We start from the raw sequence: 26,787 nt of genomic DNA, 5'->3' as shown, positions 1-26,787 counted from the left end.
TATATATAATATAGTTTATATATAATATATACTTTATATATAATTATAATATATATATTATATGTATGTATAGTTTTGTTTTGTTTTCTTGAGACTGGGTCTTGCTCTGTTACCCAGGCTGGAGTGCAGTGGTATAATCTTGGCTCACTGCAGTCTTCACCTCCGGGGTTCAAGTGATTCTCCTGCCTCAGTCCCCCAAGTAGCTGGGACTACAGGCATGCGCCACCATGCCCGACTAATTTTTGTATTTTTAGTAGAGACAGGGTTTCACCATGTTGGCCAGGCTGATCTTGAGCTCCTGACCTCAGATGATCTGCCCGCCTTGGCCTCCCAAAGTGTTGGTATTACAGGTGTGAGCCACCATGCCCAGCCTAAAATATAATTTTAAGAAGAAAATGTTTACTTTCTGTTGAAAGATTCTGGTCCCTCATTTTCCCTAAGTTTCTAAAGAGTATCAAATATAGAAGCCAGGCAAGTGGCTCATGTCTGTGATCCCAGCACTTTGGGAGCCTGAGGCAGGAGGATCACTTGAGGCTAGAAGTTCAAGACAAGCTTGGGCCATATAATGAGACCCTGTCTCTACAAAAAAGTAAAAAAAAATAAAAAATTACCCAGGCATGTAGTGCGTAGCTGCAGTTCCAGCTACTGGGGAGACTGAGTTGACAGAATCACTTGAGCCCAGGAGTTGAGCCCAGGAATTTGAGGCCACAGTGCTATGCTTGAGCCACTGCACTCTAGCCTGGACAACAGAGCGAGACCTTGTCTCTAAAATAAAGGAATAATAATAAAAAAGAAGATCAATACAATAAAGATATTTTATCCAGTCCAACCTAAAGCACCAAAGAACACATAGGCCCCGTATTCCCTTTGCTATTATCACCCTAGCTATGTGGAAACAGTGTCAATACAATTAAGCTTTATGACATGTCAAGATTATGATTATCTTGCCTGTGTCAACAATGTTTCCCTTTATGTTCTTTTTTTGGTTGTGAGATAGAGTCTCGCTCTGTTGCCCAGGTTATGGTGCAGTGGTGCGATCGTAGATCATAGTTCACTGTGGCTTTGAACTCCTGTGCTCAAGTGATCCTCCCACCTCAGCTTCCTAAAGTGCTGGGATTACAGGTATGAGCCACTGCACCCAGCCTTCTTCTCATGCTCTTAAGATGCAGCAGTCCAGGTATCCTGATTTCACAGGTAGAAGTACAAAGGCAGGAAGGAGCGAATCCCTGTCCTGGTCTCCTTTTGAAGAGCATTGGGGAAGACTTTGCCAGAAGCTAAGTTCCCCATTAGGCATCATTGGCCAGGGTGGTGATCACATGCTCAGTACACCATGGAGAACAACATTATCATGATTTAGAGCTGAAACAGTGGAGTCAGGTGAGGAACCCGGAGGTTATTATCCCAGAGCCCACGTTCCTTCCACTACTATAACATCCTGCTTTCCTGCTGTACTGTGGGGCACAAATGCCACTTCCTGGCTTTGGGAACATGGACAAGTTACTTTGCCTCTCTGTGCCTCAGTTTCTTTCATCTTTAAAGTAGGGATAATATTAGTACCTACCTCAAAGGGTAGTTGTGAAGATCAAATTAGTTAATGTACAGAAATTCGTTAGAAAAGTAACCTGGTACTTAGCAAATACTCAGTAAAGGTTAGCAATTGCTACTGTTATTAGCTACGTGATCTCGGTCTGTTAACCTACAATGCTAACTCTCCGGTCCAAATCATAGACATTGCTCTCTGTCTCTCTTTCTTTTATTTATTTATTTTCTTTAAGACAGGGTCTCACTTTGTTCCCTGGGCTGGAGTGTAGTGACATAATCACAGCTCACTGCAGCCTTAACCTTCCTGGGCTCAAGTGATTCTCCCATCTCAGTCTCCTGTGTAGCTGGGACAACACGTGTGCACCACCACACCTGGCTAAGTTTCGTATTTTTTGTAGAGACAGGGTTTCACCATGTTGCCCAGGCTGGTCCTGAACTCCTGGACTCAAGTGATCTGCCTGCTTCAGCCTCCCAAACTGCTGTGATTACAGGCATGATCCACTGAGTCCAGACCATAGATATCTCTTAACTATTTGAATACTCTTCTAATTTCTACTTTCACGTAAAAAAATACATAGTAGTTTTATTGAAAATAATTCACAGCTGGGTGCGGTGGCTCATGCCTGTAATGCCAGCACTTTGGGAGGCCAAGGCGGGTGGATGACCTGAGGTCAGGAGTTTGAGACCAGCCTGGCCAACATGGTGAAACCCCATTTCTGCTAAAAATACAAAAAATTAGCCAGGCATGGTGGCAGGTGCCTGTAATCCCAGCTACTTAGGAGGCTGAGGCAGGAAAATTGCTTGAACCCGGAAGGTGGAGGCTGCAGTGAGCTGAGATCGCTCCATTGTACTCTAGTCTGGGCAACAAGGGTGGAACTCCGTCTCAAAAAAAGAAAAAACAAAAGAAAATAATTCACATACTATATAATTCACACATTCTGCTTCCACTTTGCATTCCTAATCTTACTTTCTAAAGCAATCTGTTATCAATTTTTATTATCTTCAATAATATCTTGTACTCTGATCTAAACCTTCTTCTGCTTCTTTTTTTTTTTTAGAGACAGAGTCTCTGTAGCCCAGGCTGGAGTGCAGTGGCACGATTTCAGCTCACTGCAACCTCTGCCTCCCAGGTTCAAGCAATTCTCCTGCCTCAGCCTCCCGAGTAGCTGGGACTACAGGCACACGTCGCCACGCCCGGCTCATTTTTTTTGTGTTTTAGTAGAAACGGGATTTCACTGTGTTGCCCAGGCTGCTGTCGAACTCCTGAGCTCAGGCCATCTGCTGGCCTCCGCCTCCCAAAGTGCTAGGATTACAGGCGTGAGCCATCGCGCCCAGTCTCTTCTGCTTAGAGGGGTTCAGTTTAATAAAAAAAAAAAAAGGAAATAAAAAAAACCCCAAAAAATAGAAAAACTTTCTCCTTGTTCTCAATCCTACTTAAAAAACCTGCATTACTTACCATGGCTTTTAAGGCCCTACATCATTTAGTGCTTGTACTTTTTTTTTTGAGACAGAGTCTTGCTCTGTTGCCCAGGCTGGAGTGCAGTGGGGGTGATCTTGGCTCATGCAAACTTTGCCTCCTGGGTTCAAGTGATTCTCGTGCTGCAGCCACGTGAGTAGATGGGATTACAGGTATGCACCAGCATGCCCAGCTCCTTTTTGTATTTTTAGTGGAGACGGGGTTTCACCGTGTTGGCCAGGCTGGCCTCAAGTGATCCACCCTCCTCAAGTGATCTGCCCACCTCGAACTCCTGGCCTCAAGTGATCCACCGGTCTAAGCCTCCCAAAGTATTGGAATTACAGGTGTGAACCACTGTGCTGGGCCTCTTATTGCCCTTTCCAACCTCTTCTTGTAGCACATAGTCTACCTTGCTTATTTGCCTCAACCATATAAACTTCCTTTCTCTTCCCTCAACAATGTGAAGCTCATTTCCATTTCCACTTTTCGTCATCTATAAACTTAGGCTGGGATGTTCTCCTTGATATTTCTCATGGGTGACTCCTTTTGGCATTCAGGTGTCAACTTAATGTGTTTTTCACAGAAAGGCTTTTTCCTGATAATCTGTAGGAGTCTCTGGTCATTCCCTGGCACAGTGCTTCTCAACCTTTAATGTGCATGTAAAACACCTAAGTATTTTGTTGAAAATGCAAATTTTGATTCAGAGGGCTGGGGTAGGGCCTCAGATTCTGTATGCCTGCCTTCTTTCCTTGTTCTCTTTTCTTTTCTTTCTTTTTTGTCGCTTTTTTTAGAAATAGGGGCTTCCTCTGTTGCCCAGGATCCGTGCACTATTATAATCATAGCTCACTGTAACCTCAAACTCCTGGTCTCAAGTGATCAGCCTCCCAAAGTGCTGGGATTACAGGCATGAGCCACTATGCCCAACCCAACAGTTCTTTTTAATATTTATTTATTTATTTATTTTGAGACAGAGTTTCGCTCTGTCACCCAGGCTAGAGTGCAGTGGCACGATCTCAGCTCACTGCAAGCTCCACCTTCCTAGTTCACACCATTCTCCTGCCTCAGCCTCCTGAGTAGCTGGGACTACAGGCGCCTGCCACCGCGCCCGGGTAATTTTTTGTATTTTTAATAGAGATGGGGTTTCACCATGTTAGCCAGGATGGTCTCGATCTCCTGACCTCATGATCCACCTGCCTCGGCCTCCCAAAGTGCTGGGATTACAGGCGTGAGCCACTGTGCCTGGCCAACAGTTCTTTTTTAAACAGTGGTTCTTGGGCTGGATGTGGTAGCTCATGCCTGTAATTCCAGATCTTTGGCAGGCCAAGGCAGAAGGATAATTTGAGTCCAGGAGTTCAAGACCAGCCTGGGCAACGTAGGGAGATCCCCTCTCTATAAAAAATGAAACATGAGCCAGGCATGGTGGTGTGTGCCTGCAGTCCCAGCTACTCGGGAGGATGGAGTGGAATGATAGCTTGAGGCTGCAGTGAGCTGTGATCATGCCACTGCACTCCAGCATGGGCCACAGAATGAGAGACCCTGTTGCCAAAAAAAAATTATAAAACATTGATTCTTATCTTGTTTAAAAATTGGAAAGTTGTATATTTAGAGGACTTGCCTCAGATTAAACATACTCACACATAATTTTCTTTCTTTTATAGAACTCATAATTTAATTGACAAATAATTGTATATATTTATGGGGTACATTGTGATGTTTTAACAGATGTATATGTTCTAGAAAGATTAAATCCAGTTAATAACATTCATCACCTCAACTCCTTATCATGTTTGTGATGAGACTGTTTAAAATCCATTATTAATTTTGAAATATACAATATACAATTTTCTTTTAATTTCAAGAGGCTTCCAGACACCTACCTCCCCTTAAGTCTGTCGTGGATGCTAACTCAGACCTTGTTAAGAAGAAAAGCCCTATATTTATTATATAACAATTCTTGTAAGGGTATCAGTGACAATTTGGATTGCCTCTTCTTTTTGGATTGTGCCATTAAAAAGAGCATGATTATGAATTTGTAATTACCTGATGGGTTCTTTCTGTTTACTGTACAGACAAAAATCAATCCCCTGAGACCGTGGCATTCCAGTAGAGAAAAGAGTTTAACTGATGCAAGGCAGTCCCACACAGGAGAACTGGAGTTATCCCTCAAATCAGTCTCTCTGCAGGCTTGGAGCTGAGGGTTTTTATGGACAGTTTCATGGGCAGGGGGCTAGGGAATGGCGCTGTTGATTGGTTGGGGATGAAATAATAGGAGTGTGGAAATTGATCCTCATGCGCTGAGTCCAAGTCTGCGTGGGACAACAGGACCAGTTGAGTAATGAGTCCAGGTGGGGTCAGTCTGAAAGACATTTCAGCAAAACCAATCTTAGGTTCTATAACAGTGATGTTATTTGTAGAAGCAGTTGGAGAAAAGTCACAAATCTTGTGACCTCTGGCCACATGACCCCTGAGCAGTAAGGGAGTGTAGAAACTTGGCCTACATTTTAGCAGAGTTCAGGCCTCTCCCATAATTTTATTCTCGTGGGCTTTCATTAGTCTTACAAAGGTGGTTTTTGGTTTTTGAGAAAGGGTGGGGTTAGCTTAAGGGAGGGAGCAATAATATTGTGGTCATTATTTTAAAGTTAAACTAGAAACTAAATTCCTCCTAAAGTTAACTTGTCCTGTGCCCAGGAATGATCAAGCAGAGCTTGGAGGTCAGAAGCAAGGTGGAGTCGACTATGTCAGATTTCTCTTACTGTCATAATTTTGTAAAGACAGTTTCAGTTTATTATATATTATTTGTTTAATGAAGTAAGATTAGTTAAGGGGAGTATATTAGCATAAACTTGGGACTCCACAGCTTCAGGAGAATTTTATTTGTTCCAAACTTATATTTTAAGGTGAAAATAGAAAAATGGAAAGAAATCACTTCTTTTCTTGCAGATAGCATTTCTATAAACATGGTGAATGTCTCTAAAACCCTCTAGACTTTCTGTAACATGTGTGGCATGTGGCAAGCACCAACCTCACGACAAGATCAGGATAAGAAGGGCAAGGATTCTCTGTGTGCCCAAGGAAAGTGGCATTATGACAGGAAGCAGAGTAGCTATCGTTATCATAGGCAGACTAAGCTGATTTTCCAGAAAAAGGCTAAAACACAAAGAAGACTGTGCTGAGACTTGAATGCGTTGAGCCCAACTGCAGATCTAAGAGAATGGTGGCCATAGGAGACGAAAGCATTTTGAAGTGGGAAGAGATAAGAGAAAGAGCCAAGGTTGGTCTAGTTTCTAAGTATCATCTTTTGTTTTATTATGCAGATAAGACAATCTTGAGGTTACCTTTACTTAAAAAAGTTGGAGAAAATGAAAGTAATTACAACTATACACAAAGCCTGAGGAAACTCATTTTTTCCCTGGGGAAAGTAAAACTAAATTGGAGTAATTTTTACAATGTCAAGAAAGTTTTAATAGGTTATTCAGATATAGGACACAAGATACTGATTAAATCTTTCGGCAAGTGGGCTGTGGAGTATACTAGGATCTTCCTGAAACTCAGTTTAGGAGAATATAGTGAAATAAGGTACAAAATTGAAGTATTCGAAAGAATAGCGCAGACTTTTTGGGTTCCTAAAATCTTTCATTTATGTTTGTAGATTAGTGTGTGGAACTTCCGAATGGCATTTTCCCACTGTCCATTTGGAGTACAATAAGACAAATTAATACAAATCAAAATAATATGGCAGCAGCATCACATAATTTGTGTACACTGATGTAGTAACAGATTTAATTTAGTGCAGCTTTTGAGAAGTCTTTTGTATTTCAATTTATACAGCTGCTATCCAGGGCTAAGCTGGCCGATCTGTCAGCCTTGAGTATCTGGCCTCACTGATTCTCCTTTTATCTCTGCTGACTAGCTGAATTTATGCCTCATCTTCACTGTACCTTGGTTTTCTTTTCTGAAAACTGGGAATGAAGTCTACACTATTAAATCAAGATGTTAGGCTAGTGAAAATAAAAGAAATACTTTAAGCCTCTCCAAAGGCAGATGCCAAGAGAAACAGTATGTTTTGCCCACAATACTGATATTTCCTATGAATAACTTTTAAACAATTTTTAGTTAATTAATTAATTTATTTATTTAGACAGGGTCTTGCTCTGTCACCCAGGCAGGAGTGCAGTGGCATGATCCCCACTCACTGCAGCCTCAACCTCCAGGCTCAAGTTATCCTCCCACCTTAGCCCTCCGAGTAGCAGTAGTTCCTAGTAGTAGTAATCCCCATAGGACTACAAGCATATACCATTATGCCTGGCTAATTAATTTTTTTTTTTTTTTTTGTAAAGACAGAGGTTTCACTATGTTTTCCAGGCTGGTCTCGAGCTCCTGAGCTCAGGTGATCTTTTCACCTCAGCCTCCCAAAGTGCTGGGATTACAGGCATGAGCCACTGTGCCTGGCCAAAACAATTTTTATTTATCTTATTTTTATTTTTTTTAGAGATGAGGTCTTGCTATGCTGCCAAGGCTGGAGTGCAGTGGCCATTCACAGGCATGATCATGGTGCTCTGCACCCTCCAACTTTTGGTTAAAGGGATCCTCCTGCCTTAGCCTCCCAAGTAGCTGGGACTACAGATGTGCACCACTCCACCCAGCCTTAACTTTTAAAAATTAGGTATTATTTATTTATTTATTTTGAGACATAAGTAAATATGCTCTGTGGATGGTAGTCTCAGGCCTGTTGTGTTAACCCTTTTCTGCGCATTATTTGTACTAAATATCATCCTCTAAAGTGAGGCTGTTGGGAAATAGGGTGGTGTGGGTATGTGAATGAGGGGGATATGAGGAGGGTGGGACTTTGTGCCCACCTTCCCACTTTTCTCTTTAATAAACAGAATTCTATGGAACATTTTGTATGTAAAAAAGGTATGGCTGTTAAAATAAAGTTTAAAAACCACTCCTTTAAACAATGAGATGAATTTCAAGCCAAAGATTGATAAAATCACATTTGGATTTTAGTAAGATCAGCCCTAGAGTTGGTGGAAGATATTTTACAGATCGTGGTAGTGGTAAATTTGGCACAGTGGTGGCGATCAGAGTCATACATCAGTACGTGGGGGCTATGCATTGATTTGACCTAAAATAGTGGGATATCTTGAAGGGAGTGGCCCGCAGGTCAAAGCTGGATTAAAAGATTTTCTGATTTGCAGTTGGTTAAGGAAACAAAGCTTTGTCTAAAAATTTGGGGTCAACGGAAAAGAATGTTAGCTCTGGCTCATGAGCATAACCTCCTTCAGGCCCCTCAGGAAGAAATTTAGAATAGAGAACAGTGGTCAGAATTCAGTCCTTAGTTCCCCCTTATCTGAGGTCTGTGTGCCAGTGGATCCGTTTGGTAGGGGTTGGAGTTTCTGAAAAACAACTCAGTGACATATATTAAGATGTTATCTTTAGTTTCTATGGAGAACAATCTAACTTCCTTGGCCATTATTTTGAGTTCCTATTATCTTCTTATGAAGTGGCTCATTTACTTCTCAGGGCTAGCTAGGTGTCTGGAATTTCCCTTGAAGGAATTCCAGATTTTTCTTTTCCACACTGGGGGGGCATGGCAGGCCCTAAGAGAGACCCTGCTTCCTTTAAAGGGCTCAAGCTGGGGTGGTAGGATGAGGAAGGAGAGAAGGGAATAAATTAGAGAGAATTTCACATACAAAATTGAGTAGCATCGGTGATTGATTGGCTGAGAACCTGGTTGAGGAGTGGAGAACAGGATCGTGGGAGGGAGAGGAATATATCAGTAATCATTCTGAAGTTTCTCACTTGGTTGACTCCAGAAATCTAAAAGAGGGGGTAGAGAAGAGCGTTTTTCTCTTGTGAGATTCTCAAATCCTGTAACACTAACTGGGTATTCAACAGTTCAATTTGATTCTGACACTCTTTATTTGAAGTGAGCATCAGATCCCACAAGTAAAAGGGCTCAGTCCCACAGAATGCCCCATTTCACATGCCAGCTGCAAATGGGGTGCACAGGCTACCAATATATCTACCTGGCAACTACAAATTCGGGAATTCCCATAACCTTCCTCCCCTTTAGATTTGATAATTTGCTAGAATAGCTCACAGAACTCAGGGGAAAATTTTGCTTATGCTTACTGGTTTGTGATAAAGGATACAACTCAGGGAGCCCAATAGAAGAGATGCCTAGGGGGATACCTAGAGGTTGAACGCACCTAGATGCGTTCACCAACCCAGAAGCTCTCCAAGTCTTCTTGAGTGTTTACAGAGCCAATCTCTAGCCCCACCTTCCTGGGGTCAGTGCGTGGGGCTGCAAGTTCCAACCTTCTACCCACTTGGTCTTTCCGGCTACCAGCCTCACCCTAGAGTCACCTCCTTAACATAAACTCAGGTGTGATGCAATGAAAAACAGAAAACACTCCTATTACTCAGGAAATTCCAAGGGTTTTAGGAACTCCATGCCAAGGAATAGGGACAAAGATCAAATATATTTCTTTTTATGTCACACTGGCAAATATCTCAAATTGCCGGGAACCTTTAGGAACTCTCAACCTGCATCTCCAGCTTCAACATTGAACCCAAACCTTATCCTGGTGCTGTGAGGCCCAGTGTTCCAGGATGCCCTTAGATTCTCTTTTACAGGCCTTAAGCACCTATATCAGTTAGGGTACAACTTAGGCTTCTGTAACAGAGACCCCAATTATATACTACTTTAAAAGCAAGATAGAAGTTTATTACTCACTTTTTATTTCTTTTGGAGAGAGAGTCTCACTCTGTCGCCCGGGCTGGAGTGCAGTGGTGTAGCTCATAGCTCACTGCAGCCTCAAACTCCTGGGCTTAAGCTGTCCTCCCACCTCAGCCTCCCCAAGTAACTGGGACTACAGGCACATGCTAATTTTAAGCCTGGCTAATGAAAAAAAATTTTTTTTAAATTTCTTATTTTTAGTAGAGATGAGGTCCCACTATGTTGCCCAGGCTGGTCTCGAACTCCTGAGCTCAAGTGATCTGCCCGTCTAAACCTCCCAAAGTGCTGGGATTACAGGTGTGAGCCACTGTGCCTGGCCAGAAGTTGATTATTCTTTTACATAAAAATCCAGGTAGGCAATCCAGAGCTGGTTTGGCAGCTCAGCATTGTTGGAGAACCAGGCTTTGTGCGCTTGTTGCTCTGCTTTATTCAACATTCTGTGTGCATCTCATTGCCTCTTCCAGCTGCAGTCATTACACTTTCACTCCAGTTAGAGAGAGGGGAGGAAAAGGGAGCCAGGAGGATATGCCCTTTTCCTTTAATGGGATATATCAGAACTACACACGTTTCTGCTCATATCCCATTGTTAGAACCTGCTCACATGGCCATACCTGACTACAAGAGAGGCTAGGAGATGTAATATGTATTTGGGCAGCCATGCATCCAGCTAAAACTTCTATTTAGAAAGGGGGAACAAATAATGGAAGACAGCCGTCCCTATCTCCAACATTCATAGTATATTTAAGGACTTTTCCCCCTCTTTTGGGGAAAACATGGACCTAACATTGTGATTGTTAATTCTTTTCACTAAAGTAATTTTTATGTTATTGTGACAAAGGAAACACAATGTTCAATGAAATGGATAAAATGCTGGCAGAGTACCTTTGGGAAATCTTGTTCTGAAAAATGTGCCAGGTCGCTGCTGTTTATTGTTACTTCTAAACAGTAGAGAAGGAGTTAGCTGCTCATTAAACCTGCCCCAGATGAGGAATGGAATTATGGTTGGACCTCGCCACAATCATTTCTCTCCCAGGAGAGGCTAAAAATAGGATCAGAACACCACCCTGCTTTGAAGCAGACACTCTTGCTGTGTCTCAACTCCATGTCCAACTCCCTAAAGGTTATGGAAAACAGAAAAATATCTTAGAAGCAGAGGGCTGAAATCGATGTGGTAATATCTGAATGTTGTGTTGTCTTTGGGTAGAGAATTAAGGAGCAGTGGAAAACCCTTGGGACTAATCTTGATGTCTCTGCCTTGGTGCTTAAGAACCAGAATTAGGGCTAAGTCAAAGAAAGGCAACTCTCTTGCTTTGGGAAGGAGATGAGCACCAGTGGCTCTTTTAGTGGACTGGAAGCAAAGCAGAAGCTGTAGTAGGAATAGGCCTTCTGGAAGAGAGGTTACAATTATAGTTTATGGGTTTGGGGTTTATTTCCTTTTGTTAAAATAAAACAATTAGAAATATATTCATAGTTTAATTTTTTTTTTTTTTTTTTTTTTTTTAAACCGAGTGTCCCTCTTTCCCCAGGTTGGAGTACAGTGGCACAATCTCTGTTCACTTCAACCACTGCCTCCCAGGTTCAGGCAATTCTCGTGCCTCAGCCCCACAAGTAGCTGGGATTACAAGCGTGCCCCACCACACCTGGCTAATTTTTGTATTTTTAGTAGAGATTGGGTTTCAACATTTGGTCAGGTTGGTCTTGAACTCCTGATCTCAAGTGATCCACCTGCCCTGGTCTCCCAAAGTGCTGGGATTACAGGCGTGAACCACCATGCCTGGCTGAAAATGTATTTTATATTATTTTTATCAAAATGACATTTACAAAAACTGCTCAAATAGATGTAACTAGTTAAAAGTTTGAATTTGACCCTTACAAAACATGTAGAGCACTGTGAAATGTATTTAAGAAAGTCTAAAATTTTATATGTTTTTGTTTATAGCCTATACAGTTCAGACATCTGAGAGCATGGCCCCAACTGCCACTTCAGAGACTTATTTGAAAGCTTTGGCTGTTTGCCATGGACCTCTGGACCACTATGATTTTCTGATCAAAGCTCATGAGCTAAAGGATGATGAACATCAAAGAAGAGTCATACAGTGTTTGCAGAAATTACATGAGGACCTTAAAGGATATAATATAGAGGCAGAAGGCCTTTTTTCAAAGGTGAGGCTTGTGTGAAGTGAAAGATTAAACAGTTAAAAGTGTAAGCATTTTTTAAAATGGGTGCAATGCAGTAGGGCACAATCATGAAACAGCTTGAAAAATTTCTACCAGTTCCTTTACACAAATTCTGTTGGATCCCCATTCCTAGCCTTTTGATGTTCCATAGCTTTCTTTTGCCTTCAGGGATTTGAATAGCTTCATATTCAAGTATTTTAAAAATGCAGTCCAGTCTAAATAAAAACTTCTATGGAAATCAAAGCTTTCCCTTTCCTCTAGCTCAGGTCTCATCCACGGATCAGCGTGGAAAAGGAAGAGTGATGTGTTCTTTCCCTTTTCTTCCTCCTTCTTTCTCTGTTTGCCTGACATCTCTAGGGTCAGAATGAGAAGAAGGAAAGATTAGAGTGAAACAGCAGTCGTAAGCGACCAGTTAGTTATTGGGGCCTTTGTATGGTAGATGCTGACATGCTAGCTCTTTGTTGAGGGTCTTAATGGTGGGTTCTTCAAGACTCCCCTGGGGACCTCCACACTTCTCCAATCTTTGACTAACCTCTTATGACTCTGGAGAAGCAACTCACAACCCCACATTCTTCTGACACCCCCTTGCCCTTGCCTGTAGGCTTCTTGGGTGGGGTCCTTTCAGGACAATTTTTTTTTTTTTTTTTTTTTTTTGAGACAGAGTCTCACTCTGTCGCCCAGGCAGGAGTGCAGTGGCGTTATATCTTGGCTCACGGCAACCTTTGCCTCCTGGGTTCAGGTGATCCTCCCGCCTCAGCCTCCCAAGTAACTGAGTCATAGGCATGCACCACCACACTTGGCTAATTTTTATATTTTTAGTAGAGATGGGATTTCACCATGTTGGCCAGGCTGGTCTTGAACTCCTGACCTCAAGTGATCCACCTGTCTCGGCCTCCCAAAGTGCTGGGATTATAGGTGTGAGCCACCGTGCCTGACCTGGAACATTTCTTGTTGGGTCATCTTTTATGGTGTCTGTGCAGGCCACAGGAAGCATAACATCTTCTTTCTCTACTCCTTGCTGCATGGGCAGCCTCAGTCAGCCTCCTGTCCTCAGACTTTTGCAAGCAAGAAGCAGGCACTAATTTCTGTCTTTGTCATGCATATCCCTTCCTCCTGGGGATGTATATCAAGTTCTCCCAAGAACTCTTCCACACCCTGCTCTGGCAGCTGCTTGCGCATTTTCTTACCTAGGCAAGCATCCAGCTGGGGAGAGCGATGTCCATCTCAATTTATATTCAATCCTTATCTCTTTGGATGCTTCTCTTGGGAACCCCTCTTATTTGTTACGAGATATCTGAAGGGAACACCACGGCACCCTACCCAGCTAACAACTTTATACCTTGATCACTCTCTTCAGTTTCACTTTGGTTTTAGGGCTGTTTTGCCTTTTGTTGTTGTTGTTATTATTGTTGTTTTAAACCTAATTCCTGCATGGATGTGACTAGTGTGTCTATTTATTTATTTATAGATGGATTCTTGCTCTGTTGCCCAGGCTAGAGTGCAGTGGTGTGATCTTGGCTCACTGCAACCTCCACCTCCCAGGTTCAAGCAATCCTCCTGTTTCAGCCTCCTGAGTAGCTGGGATTACAGGCATGCACCACCACACCCAGCTAATTTTTGTATTTTTAGTAGAGATGGGGTTTTACCATGTTCGTCGGGCTGGTCTCGAACTCCTGACTTCAGGTGATCCGCCCATTTTGGCTTCCGAAAATGTGGAATTACAGGCATAAGCCACCGCGCCTGACCTATTTATTTATTTGAGACAGAGTGTTACTCTGTCGCCCAGGCTGAAGTGCAGTGGTGTGATCTTGGCTTACTGTAGCCTCCACCTCCCAGGTTCAAATGATTCTCCTGCCTCCCAAGTAGCTGGGATTATAGGCGCCTGCCACCATGCCTGACTAATTTTTGTATTTTTAGCAGAGATGGGGTTTTGCCATACTGGCCAGGCTGTTCTTAAACTCCTGATCTCAAGTGATCCCCTTGATTCGGCCTCCCAAAGTGCTGGAATTACAGATATGAGCCACTCTGCCTGGCCTATTTATTTTTGGAGATACTGCCTCATTCTGTCACCCAAGTGGAGTGCAGTAGCACGATCATAGCTCACTAGTAGCCTTGAAGTCCTGGGCCCAAATGATTCTCCTCCCTCAGCCCACTGAGTAGGCTAGAGCTACAGGCATACATCACCATACGTCACTAGTTTTTTAATTTTTTGTAGAGACAGGATCTCACTATGTTGCCAGGTTGGTCTTGAACTTCTGGCCTTAAGCAATCCTCCTGCCTCAGCCTCAAAAGCACTGGGATAATTGGTGTGAGTCACCGCATTCAGCTTATGTCTTTCTTTAGAGTGAATGGGAGCTTATTTTCCCTGGTCCTCAGCTTTGAGCTTTTGTTGACTCCATGACAACAGGAAAACTCCTGTTCCTTATCTAATATAGAAGCCAATAGTCTCATCTTTAAATTCTGGAGAACGTTAATAGTAGTAAGAGTTAAAATATGGTCCAACCTAAGAAACAAGTTTTCCTTTAATTGACTGTCCCCATCCCCTGCCAAATATGCTTTTACTGTAAAGTCTTTAGAAGAAAGGCACCACAGAACAACATTAGTAGTACTTTACTTAAAAATGAATGAGGGGCCAAATGCAGTGGCTCATGCCTGTAATCCCAGCACTTTGGGAGGCCGAGGTGGGCATATCACCTGAAGTCAGGAGTTCGAGACCAGCCTGGCCAACATGATGAAACCCCGTCTCTACTAAAAATACAAAAATTAGCTAGGTGTGGTGGCAGGTGCCTGTAATCCCAGCTGCTCAGGAGGCTGAGGCAGGAGAATCGCTGGAATCCAGGAGGCGGAGGTTGCAGTGAGCCAAGATCACTCCAGCCTGGGTGACAGAGAGGGACTCCATCTAAAAAAAAAAAAAAAAAAAAAAAAAAAAGAATAAGGGCCAGGTGTGGTGGCTGAACCTATAATCTTAGCACTTTGGGAGGCCAAGGTGGAAGGATAGCTTGAGGCCAGAAGTTTGAGATCAGCCTGGACAATATAGGGAGACCCTGTCTCTACAATACAAATAAAAAAACAAACAAAAATGAGTGAAAGTAATTTTACTTTTTAATAAAGCTCCTGAGAGTATAATTAGTTTATTTTTACGTAAAGAAAATGTCTTCCCATTGTGTTAACACTATTAGTTGAAAGAAATAGAGATTCATTTAGATTGCAGAAAGAAATGGAGATTTAGAATGAGATTATATAAGAAGGTAGCAATGAAAGGCACCTTCATGACACAGCTAGGCCTTACAGTGCTCTGCCATTCATATCATTCATTGTCTTGGTTCACTTGGGCTGCTATAACAAAATACCATAAACTGGGTAGCTTATAAACAACAGAAAAAGATTTCTCGTGGTTCTGGGTGCTGGGAAGGCCAAGATCAAAGTGCTGGCAAATTCAGTGTCTGGTGAGGGCCTGCTTAACTATTCATGGACAGCTGTCTTTTCACTGTGTCCTCACATGGCTGAAGGGACAAATGAGCCCCGTCAGGCCTCTTTTGTAAGGGTACTAATCCAACTGAGGAGGGCTCTGCTCTCATGACCTCATCACCTTCCAAAGGTCCTGCCTCCTAAGAGCCTCACTTTGGGGGTGAGAACTTCAGCAGATGAATTTTGGGGCAATGCAAACATTGAGACCACAGCACACACTTACTTTTTTGTTCCTTTTCTCTCATGTCTGCTTCAACTTCTACCAGCTTCTTAATTCTCTCTATGTGTCTGTAGTTTAAATTCCTGAGTAAGGATCTCATAGCTCAACCAATGACTTCATCCCTGTTCGGGTAGAGCTTTCACACTGGGTTTCTTAGAGGCCGTTAACCAGTGTAAAGATTGACTTACCTATGTTCCCATGCAGGGCACCTCCTGTGAGCATGGCAGTTGCTCTCAGAAGTGAACTGTGAGTGTGGTGGGCACCATGAGTGATCAGTCTAGCACGATGGTTGTAGGTAATAATGATGAATTATTTGTTTGTTTTTTTTTTTGAGACGGAGTCTCGCTCTGTCGCCCAAACTGGAGTGCAGTGGCCGGATCTCAGCTCACTGCAAGCTCCGCCTTTCGGGTTCACGCCATTCTCCTGCCTCAGCCTCCCGAGTAGCTGGGACTACAGGCGCCCGCCAGCTCACCCGGCTAGTTTTTTGCATTTTTTAGTAGAGACGGGGTTTCACCGGGTTAGCCAGGATGGTCTCGATCTCCTGACCTTGTGATCCGCCCGTCTCGGCCTCCCAAAGTGCTGGGATTACAGGCTTGAGCCACCGCGCCCGGCCAAATTACTTGTTTTGATGACCAGCCTCTTTTTCCCATATTTCTCAAAGTTTATAGGTGAGTAAAGAACCAAAAAGTTTGAAAAATATAGACTGCTTATGTACTGCATATCTAGTTATATGTGATATATAGGGATATATTTGCATATAGTATATGAACTATAACATATAAAACTATGTAATTATATAGTTTGCGATACAGGGGGGCATCCAAGTAAAGTACAGTTTAGTTACGTGGCCTAGCCAGGAAACAACATGTTGTACTCAACTGGATATTTTGGTTATCTGAGATTTGAATTGCTTTCCTGAATTTTATATCTTGCTCCCTTTCTAGTCCTCTTCCTTTTGGAAATATATTCCTTTTTTTTTTGTTTTGCTTTTGAGACAGGGTCTCACTCCGTTGCCTAGCTGGAATGCAGTGGTGCAATCATGGCTCACTGCAGCCTCAACCTCCCGGGCTCCAGCAAGCCTCACACCTCAGCCTCCCCAGTAACTGGGACTACGGTGTATGCCACCACACCCAGCTAATTTTTTTGTATTTTTTTTTTTTTTAAATAGAGATGGGGTTTTGCCATGTTGTCCAGGCTGGTCTTGAACACCTGAGCTCAAGCAATCTGTCTGCCCCAGCCTGCTGGAAATATATTCCTTTTATCCCTCCTCCCTACTCTGTAGCATCCCTAGGACTCATCTTACAGTGGTTGGTGAACTCCCATCCAATCACAAGTATCCTGTAATTATTAACTTACTTGGTTGAGGATTCAACAACGGTGGTTTTTTAAAAAATCATTGGCTCTTCTTAGGGGTATTTTCCCATACATCCACCTTTGATATCTGAGTTGGCTATGATGGGCCAGCTAGTGAATAACCCTGGTTTTATTGGGTAGTTAAAATCTAATGTAAATGTAAGATTTGATATGGCAGGTAGAGTTTCAAATGTGTCTAACGAAAGGTCCTATTTGTTAAATCCTAGTGCATGTGAATAAATGTTTAGTAGGTAGAGAAACATATTTTTCTAATAGTATTTGTCTTATAGCCTGTCTCCCTCTCTTCCTCCCTCCCTCCCTCCCTTTTGAGACGGGGTCTTGCCATGTTGCCCAGGCTGGTGGTGATCTTCTGAGTTCAAGCAGTCCTCCCATCTTGGCCTCACAAAATGCTGGGATTATAGGCATGAGCCATTGCTCTTGGCCCTTATAGTTTCCTAAACCCACTGAATCTTTATTTTAAATAAATATTTTATTTAACAATTTAAACATTTTTAAATAAACAGTTTTATTTTTTATTTATTTTTTGAGACCGAGTCTCGCTGTGTCACCCAGGCTGGAGTTCAATGGTACGATCTTGGGTCACTGCAACCTCTGCCTCCTGGGTTCAAGTGATTCTCCTGTCTCAGCCTCCCGAGTAACTGGGATTACAGGTGCCCACCACCACGTCTGGCTGATTTTTGCATTTTTAGTAGAGACGGGGTTTCACCACATTGGCCAGACTGGTCTCAAACTCCTGACCTCAAGTGATCCACCCGCATTGGCCTCCCAAAGTGCTGGGATTACAGGTGTGAGCCTCTGCGCCTGGCCCCACTAAATCTTTAAAATACTGAAAGAGATCCAAACATCTAGCATAATTTGAAGAAAAGTATATAAAACTTTAGTTTTTGAAGAGAATAAAGATGACACAGACCTATTTTTTTCTAAAAACAAACACTGATATGCCAATTATCAGAAAAGGAAACTTTGGGCTATTAGGTTTTCCAGTGATGGAAAAACTTTATTTGGAGAGTTCTTTATTCTGGTGCTATGGTTTGATATTTGTCTCTTTCAGAACTCATGTTGACATTTAATCCCCAGTGTGGCAGTATTGAAAGGTGAATCCTTTCAGAGGTGACTGAGTCATGAGGGCTCTGCTGTCATGAATGGATTAGTCCATTCGTGGAGTAATGGGTTAATGGATTAGTGGATTATCATGGGAGTGGGACTGGTGGCTTTATAAGGGGAAGAGAGTCTTGAGCTAGCACACTCAGCCCCCTCACCATGTGATGCCCCTGTGTCATCTGGGGCTCTGCAGATAGTCTTTACCAGCAAGAAGGCCCTCACTAGGTGGGGTCCCTCAGACATGGACTTCTCAGCCTCTGTCACTGTAAGAAATAAATTCCTTTCTTTCTTTCTTTTTTTTTTTTGAGACTGACTCTCACTCTGTTGCCAGACTGGAGTGCAGTGGTACAATCTCAGCTCACTGCAACCTTCCCGAGTTCAAGCGATTCTCCTGCCTCAGTTTTCTGAGTAGCTGGGTGTGCCACCACGCCCAGCTAATTTTTGTATTTTTAGTAGAGACCGGGTTTCACCACTTTGGCCAGGCTGGTCTCTAACTCCTGTGCCACGTGATCTGCCTGCCTGGGCCTCCCAAAATGTTGGGATTGCAAGTGTGAGCCACTGTGCCTGGCCCATAAATTCCTTTTCTTTATAAATTACTCAGTTTCTGAGTAAAACTCTGACTTTGGACTGTAAACCTTTGCCTTGGGTATGAAACCTTGGCGTTGTTGAAAGAATAGTGGAAACTATAAGGGACAAGTTTCACCACAGCACAGTCTTCTCTCTCTGATAGGCCATCCGAACAGCTAAGGAGAAGACAGATCACTCAAGAACTTAAGTTGTTTGTTAGCTACAGCATTTCTGCTGCTGTGATACACATTTAGCCATTTTGGAGGAAAGCTAAGCAGTACTGACTGCCCATTTTCCTGAACTTTAAATAACAAAAACTATTTCTCAAGATCTTCATTTTATTATTAAATTCAACTAATTACTACCTGTTTAAAAATAAATAAATTTCAGAATATCTGAAACTCAGTTTCTGTTATAAGTGACAGAAAATGAACTAAGACGTGGTAAGTAGGATTTATGATTTTATGAACTTTGAATTTTGTTTTTAATATAGTTGTTTAAACTTCATTATGGGCCGGGTATGGTGGCTCTTGCCTGTAATTCCTGCATTTTGAGAGGCTGACATTGGAGGATTGCTTGAGGCCAGGAGTTTGAGCCAGCCTGGCCAACATAGGTAGGCCCCATCTCTACAAAAAAAAAAAAAAAAAAATTAGCTAGGCATGGTGGTACATGCCTGTGGTCCACCAAATTGGGAGACTGAGGTGGGAGGATCACTTGAGCCCAAGAGGTTGAGGCTGCAGTAAGCTGAGATTGTGCCACCGCACTCCAGACTGGGCGACAGAGAGAGACTGTCTCAAAAAACAAAACAAAACAAAACACAAATAGATTTCATTATGGTGCAGTTATTTTTTTTCCCTCATTGTACTCCTAAGAAACTTTCTGTAAGTCTATGCTATAATATTAAAATAAAGTATACCTTCTTCATAAGATACCAAATTTATTAACCAAGGTGAAAAAATTGCTGACAAACTACCAGGCTGGTTTCACCTACCTATGTAATAATGTTTTCTCTAATAAATTAACATTTGAAGATGTTATGAGCAGATGACCATGCCATATGAGCAACAAACTATGAAGAATGAGCATTTATAAACATGTTACTTTTGTTATTGAATAAAATTTACAACCAGGTTAATCTGACACATTTAATGTATGCATAATTGTTATTGTGCTGTGAGGTAATTAGGCATAAATGGTAAGTAGTTCATGTAAATCACTATAATTAGAATTACTTTTACACAGCCAAATCAAGCATTTCCAGAGTCAGGGAGGGAGAGAATTAAATAGAGTATGGAGCTACTCTGAAAATCTGTGTTTCCATTAATCAGGGGTCTATAGGCAGCCAGGTTTTTTCATCTCTTAGGAGGAGACATTGTAGCGCAAGAGACCTAAGAATTGGGAGCCACAGAACTCCTTTCCTTTTTCTCCTGCCCTCTACCAGATAATTTTCAGTTTTTCCCTAATGAGAACTTATTTCCAACTCCCTTTTATATCCTACCATCTTTTATTTGGATACACCCTCCTCACCCTTCCAAGAACAATGCATGAGGCAGATGGAAAAGAACTCAATTCTACTATTGCACTCAGAGCAGCCACAGGCAATACATAAATAACTATATTCCAATAAATCTTTATTTACAAAAACAAGTGTCATGCTGGATTTAGCCCATGGCCGTAATTTGCTGGCCCTTGCTCTAGATGACTGCTACCTGACTAGGTATGAGAGCTGGTAGATGATTACCTAGTCTAGCTTTCCAGTTTAATATTCCATTACTGTATTGTATCCCTGCCTCTATTCAACAGGAACTATTCACTGTTCCATTAAATAGACAAACAAATAGAACAAAATAGAAAGTTCAAAATATACATGGAAACTTGATATATGATTGAGTTGACATTGTGAATCAGTAGGAAAAGGATCATCTATTCACTAAATTAGCATGGGATCATTGGTTATCTATGTGAAGATTAAAATAAAATTAGGTACTTACCTCAAGCCTGTCATCCCAGCACTTTGGGAGGCCGAGAGGGGCGGATCACGCGGATCACGAGGTCATAAGATCAAGACCACCCTGGCTAACATGGTGAAACCCCGTCTCTACTAAAAAATACAAAAAACTAGCCGGGCGAGGTGGCGGGCGCTTGTAGTCCCAGCTACTCGGGAGGCTGAGGCGGGAGAATGGTGTGAACCCGGGAGGCGGAGTTTGCAGTGAGCTGAGATCCGGCCACTGCACTCCAGCCTGGGCGACAGAGCGAGACTCCGTCTCAAAAAAAAAAAAAATGAGGTACTTACCTTTAGAAATAAATGCCCTAAATTTAAAGTGAAACTTAAGAACTTCTTGAAGAAAATATAGAGGAATAACTTTATGAACTTGAGAAAAGGAATAATTTCTTTTCTTTTTTTCAAGATAGAGTTTTGCTCTGTTGCCCAGGCTGGAGGGGAGGGTTGTAGTCATGGCTCACTGCAGCCTTGACCTCCTGGGCCCAAGCAATCCTCTTAGCTTAGCCTCCCCAGTAGCTGGGACTACATGTGCATACCACCATGCCTGGCTAATTTTTTGTATTTTGTAGAGACGTGGTCTCACCATGTTGCCCAGGCTGATCTAAACTCGTGGCCTCAAGCAGTTCATCTGCCTCAGCCTTCCAAAGTGCTGGTGTTACAGGCTGAGCCATCCTGCTCAGCCAGAAGAATTTCTTATACAAGATATGAAAGTCCAATATATATATATTCATATTGTCCTGTAAATTGAAAAAAAATTAAAAAGTCCAGCTTATAAAGGTAAACACCAATACATTTGACTATGTTAAAATTTAAAACTTCTAGTTAACAAAAGGTACCATAGAAAAAGTGAAAAGGTAGACAACAGACTGGGAGAAAAGATTTTTCATCAAAAATAATTGACTACTGGCTGGGCATGGTGGCTCATGCCTGTAATCCCAGCACTTTGGGAGGCCGAGGTGGGCGGATCACCTGAGGTCAGGAGTTTGAGACCAACCTGGCCAACATGGTGAAAGCCTGTCTCAACTAAAATTACAAAAATTAGCCAGGCGTGGTGGTGGGTGCCTGTAATTCCAGTTACTCGGAAGGCTGAGGCATGAGAATCGCTTGAACTCGGGAGGCGGAAGTTGCGGTGAGGTGATATCTGCCACTGCACTCCAGTCTGGGTGACACAGCGAGACTCCATCTCAAAAAAAAGTTGATTATGAATCACTCTCTAGAATATGTAAAGAACCCTGACCTGGTGCAATGGCTCACGCCTGTAATCTCAACAGTATGAGAGGCTGAGGGTTGGGAGGATCACTTCAGGCCGGGAGTTTGAAACCAGCCTGAGCAACATAGCAAGACCTCCTCTCTGCAAATAATAATAATAAAATATAAAGAACTTCTACCATGTAATAGAAAAACAAACAACCCAGTAGAAAAATAGACAAAGGAGAGTATCTTTTTTTTTTTTTTCCAGAAATAACTAGAAGATGCCACAAGACTGGATAAACAAATCAGAATGTATTTATAAAGTGGAATGTTGCTTAGCATGGGGATGATAAACTATACATTCAGGTGGTTAATACTGAGGAGGAAGGGGACAAGGGAGGCTTCAACTATAATTAATGCTTTATTACTTGAATTTTGAAATAAATGTCAACATAGAAAGATTTGATAAACCTGGAGGGTGGGTAACGTGCTGTTCCATAGAGTGTTCAATTTTGCCTCTTTGTAATATTCCATTGTGAAAATATTTTACATGTGATTGTGAGATATTTCAACAGGTTAGATTTTTTTTTTTTTTTTTTGAGACAGAGTCTTGATCTGTCACACAGGCTGGAGTTCAGTGGTGCGATCTCGGCTCGCTGCAACCTCCGCCTCCTGGGTTCAAGCAATTCTCATGCCTCAGCCTCCCATGTAGGTAGGACTACAGGCCACCATGCCCGGCTAATTTTTGTATTTTTAGTAGATGCTGTGTTTCACCATGTTGGCCAGGCTGGTCTCAAACTCTTGGCCTCAAGTAATTGCCCACCTCAGCCTCCCAAAGTGCTGGGATTACAGGTGTGAGCCACTGTGCCTGGCAGCGTTAGTTGATTTTTTTTTTTCATTTTGAAAAAATTACAACTTTTCTTGAAAATATAATTTTAGAGTCTACTAGTTCAGCCTTTCCTTCTTACAAACAGACTGAGGGGCTGGGTGTGGTGGGTCATGCCTGTAATCCCAGCACTTTGGGAGGCTGAGGTGGGTGGATCACTTGAGCCCAGGAGTTTGAGATGAGCCTGGGCATCATGGCAAGACTTCATCTCTAAAAAATGAAAATTAAAACATTTAAAAATCCAAATAGACTGTGGAAGGGGAATTATTAGCACAGTTCTCAGAAAGGCATATGAAATATATTTATAAGAGGGTTTTCGCAATGCAATATTTTCCTCTTTCTGAAATTTCATAAACTGAATACATATAAATCTGATCACACTCTTCTCCTGCTTAAGGCTTTCAGCCTCCTCCAGATAAAATACAAACTCAGCATGTTCTTCAAGGTTCTTGAGAGCCTAGTCCCTGCCTTTTGCCAACCTCCTCTGCCATTGTTCTCTGCTGGCAATAAAAGCCCCAGCTATAATGACCTGCTTGAAGATCCTTGGATGAGGCTGAGACCTTATTTTGTTTCTGGGTCTTTGCTAAAGCTGCCCACCCCGCATCCTTTTGTTATGGCTCATCTCACATTGCCTGCTGGTGACCACATGCTTCTCTGGTAGATATTTTCTTTCTTTCTTTCTCTTTCTTTCTCTTTCTTTCTCTTTCTTTCTCTTTCTTTCTCTTTCTTTCTCTTTCTTTCTCTTTCTTTCTCTTTCTTTCCTTCCTTCCTTCCTTCCTTCCTTCCTTCCTTCCTTCCTTCCTTCCTTCCTTCTTTCCTTCCTTCCTTCTTTCCTTCCTTCCTTCCTCCCCCTCCCTTTCTTTCTTTCTTTCCTTTCTTTTTTGAGATGGAGTCTTACTCTGTCACCCAGGCTGGAGTGCAGTGGCACGATCTCAGCTCATGGCAACCTCCGCCTNTTGTTCTCTGCTGGCAATAAAAGCCCCAGCTATAATGACCTGCTTGAAGATCCTTGGATGAGGCTGAGACCTTATTTTGTTTCTGGGTCTTTGCTAAAGCTGCCCACCCCGCATCCTTTTGTTATGGCTCATCTCACATTGCCTGCTGGTGACCACATGCTTCTCTGGTAGATATTTTCTTTCTTTCTTTCTCTTTCTTTCTCTTTCTTTCTCTTTCTTTCTCTTTCTTTCTCTTTCTTTCTCTTTCTTTCTCTTTCTTTCTCTCTCTTTCTCTCTCTTTCTCTCTCTTTCTCTCTCTTTCCTTCTTTCCTTCCTTCCTTCCTCCCCTCCCTTTCTTTCTTTCTTTCCTTTCTTTTTTGAGATGGAGTCTTACTCTGTCACCCAGGCTGGAGTGCAGTGGCACGATCTCAGCTCATGGCAACCTCCGCCTCCCAAGTTAAAGCGATTTTCATGGCTTCAGCCTCTGAAGCAGCTGGGATTACAGGCATTTGCCACCATGCCTGGCTAATTTTTAGTAGAGATGAGCCAGGCTGGTCTTGAACTCCTGACCTGAAGTGATCTTCCTACCTTGGCCTCCAAAAGTGCTGGGATTACAGGTGTGGGCCACTGCCCCTGGCCGGTTTTTCTTTTCTTGGTCTTCTGGGCCTGAAGAATCCCAGCCCACTGCCTAGCACAAAGTAGGTGCTCAATACTCAATTCATGTTTGTGGAACGAACGAAACATGAATGAATAACAAAGCCATCACTAAAGAGTCACAGAACCTATCTGTGTGTCTGTGTGAGAGGATAGGTGTCTCCATTGAGTGCCTGTATCCGCATATGTCTCTGTGAATGTGTCCTGTTCTCATTCCCTCCTTAACATCAGTTCTTAGCTAACCCTGAAGATGCCTGGAAGGACAGTTTAATTTCTCAGATTCAGAAAAACAACAGTGTTCAGAACCAGGGATATTTTCCACATCTTTCTTTTGCTGAAGCCCAGATTGGCTTGAGAATAATGCTCGTATCTTAGTAGTGGACTGAATTAGTAGTGGACTGGAGTAGACCAGACCTAGCAGAGCTTCACCTAAGCCAGGCCAAAAGCAGAGTATCAGGTAGGAGCAAAGTGAACATGGAAGGATTTGCCAGAAAACTAGCCCGCTGTCATTTGTCTCCCAGTGGTGATGTAGGAACTTATAAATGTTTGTGACTTGAATGCATGAGACATCAAAAAGTCATTTGCATCTTTAAATTGTGTTATAATCAGAAATTGAGCTATTTCTTACACTAGTAGTTTTAGAGTTTTAAGCACACCCCCATCTTATTTAGATACTTAAATAGGCTTAATTATGCTAGTAAACTGAGCAAGTTGATGTATTATACTTTAGGTTGCCGAGATTCTTTTGCAAATCAGCTAAAGACATTTCAAAACCATTTTCATTTAAAGAGAATTTATGGGTGCTAATATATAGTTCAGTTTTTTAGTTTTAAGGATCTTCTTAGAAACCTGAAATGATCTACTTTTATCAAAAGTGGTCCATGTTGAGAATGCTATAATGCCAGTTTTTAAAAGATGTAATTATGCTCAGCATTCCAGCTGGAATCATTGTTTCTGATTCTATCATTTTGGGAGATAATAATGCAATGGTGGGGGGAATGGAGAGAAACAGGAAAAGTAGTATTCCTGCATTTTAAACAAATTGAAAACAACACTTTTTATTTTAACAGCACCACCCTTATTATCTAATTGTCCTAGTGGAAATGATGCCAGAGTAGCAGGTGGATAGTGACCCAGAAAGGCAGAGGACGTGCTATTTCAATGTATAACTTTGATGAGAATCACCTTGGATCATTTTTTAATGCTAGAATTTTGATATCATAGGGAACAAAGGATAATGTTAAAATCATTAAATCAAAATATTTGGAATGATGGATGACATACATTCTTTTAGTTTGCAGTAAAGGAATAGTTTTGATAACAGGTTTGAAAGCAAACGTATACAATACAAATATGCAGATATTTTTGAATAATTTTAGGTTTAGTTCAAAAGTAAAAGTAATACAGTAATTAGTCACCTTACCAAATTTTTTTCTGTTTTTTTCCAACTTTTCATTTTGAAAAGTTTCAGCAATATACTTAGATCCACTAATGGTTAACATTTTGCCACATTTGTTTAACCTTCCCTCTAAATATCTTATTTTCTGGAACCATCTACAAGTCAGTTGCATCATAATACTTGACCCCTAAATATATCACATATAACGCCTCACAAGGACCTTTTCCTGCATAACTATATTATCATCATCACATTCTAGAAATTTAACACTCATTTAGTAATGTTATCTAACCTTCCAGGTTCAAATGATTCTTGTGCTTCAGCCTCCTGAGTAGCTGGGACTACAGGCACGTGCCACCACACCCGACTAATTGTTATATTTTTAGTAGAGATGGGGTTTCACTACTATGTTGGCCAGGGTGGTCTCAAACTCTTGGCTTCAAGTGGTCTGCCCATGTTGGTCTTCCAAAGTGCTGGAATTACAGGTGTGAGCCACTGTACCCAGGCAGAAAATAAATTCTTTAATCTTTTTTTTTGGGGGGGGGGGATAGTCTTGCTCTGTTGCCCAGCCTGGAGTGCAGTGGCATGATCTCTGCGTACTGCAACCTCTGCCTACTGGGTTCAAGTGATTCTCCCACCTCAGTCTCCCGTGTAGCTGGGATTACAGGTGTGTGCCACCATGCCTGGCTAAGTTTTGTATTTTTAGTAGAAATGGGGTTTCACTATGTTGGCCAGGCTGGTTTCGAACTCCTCACCTCCCACCTTGGCCTCCCAAAGTGCTGGATTACAGGTGTGAACTACTGAAATTCTTTTAAGTTATTTTTTAGTTTTTAATTTTTGTGGGTACATAGTAGGTGTATCTGTTTATGGGGTACATGGGATGTTTTGATACAGGCATGCAGTGTGAAATAATCACATCATGGAGAATGGGATATCTGGCCCCTCAAACATTTACCTTTTGTGTTATAATCAGATTATATACTCTTTTAGTTATTTTAAAATCTACAATTAAGTTATTGACTATAGTCATTCTGTTGTGCTATCAAATAGTAGAACTTATTCTTTCTTTTTT

General features: G+C 42.0%; 1 protein-coding gene across 1 annotated transcript in view; it reads left to right on the top strand.

Moving 5' to 3' along the window:
- AFG1L (AFG1 like ATPase) overlaps positions 1 to 26,787 on the top strand; it is a 223,618-nt gene that overhangs the window by 18,543 nt on the left and 178,288 nt on the right. Inside the window, 1 exon segment of the mRNA XM_017878746.1 lies at positions 11,680 to 11,903. Coding sequence (XP_017734235.1) covers positions 11,680 to 11,903 — 224 coding nt within the window.

The sequence above is a fragment of the Rhinopithecus bieti genome, unplaced genomic scaffold (genome assembly GCF_001698545.2).
Source record: "Rhinopithecus bieti isolate Rb0 unplaced genomic scaffold, ASM169854v2 scaffold_11508, whole genome shotgun sequence".
In the NCBI taxonomy this organism is placed as follows: Eukaryota; Metazoa; Chordata; class Mammalia; order Primates; family Cercopithecidae; genus Rhinopithecus; species Rhinopithecus bieti.
Note: the sequence above shows the minus strand (reverse complement) of the source record. Positions and strands in the feature narration are given on the sequence as shown.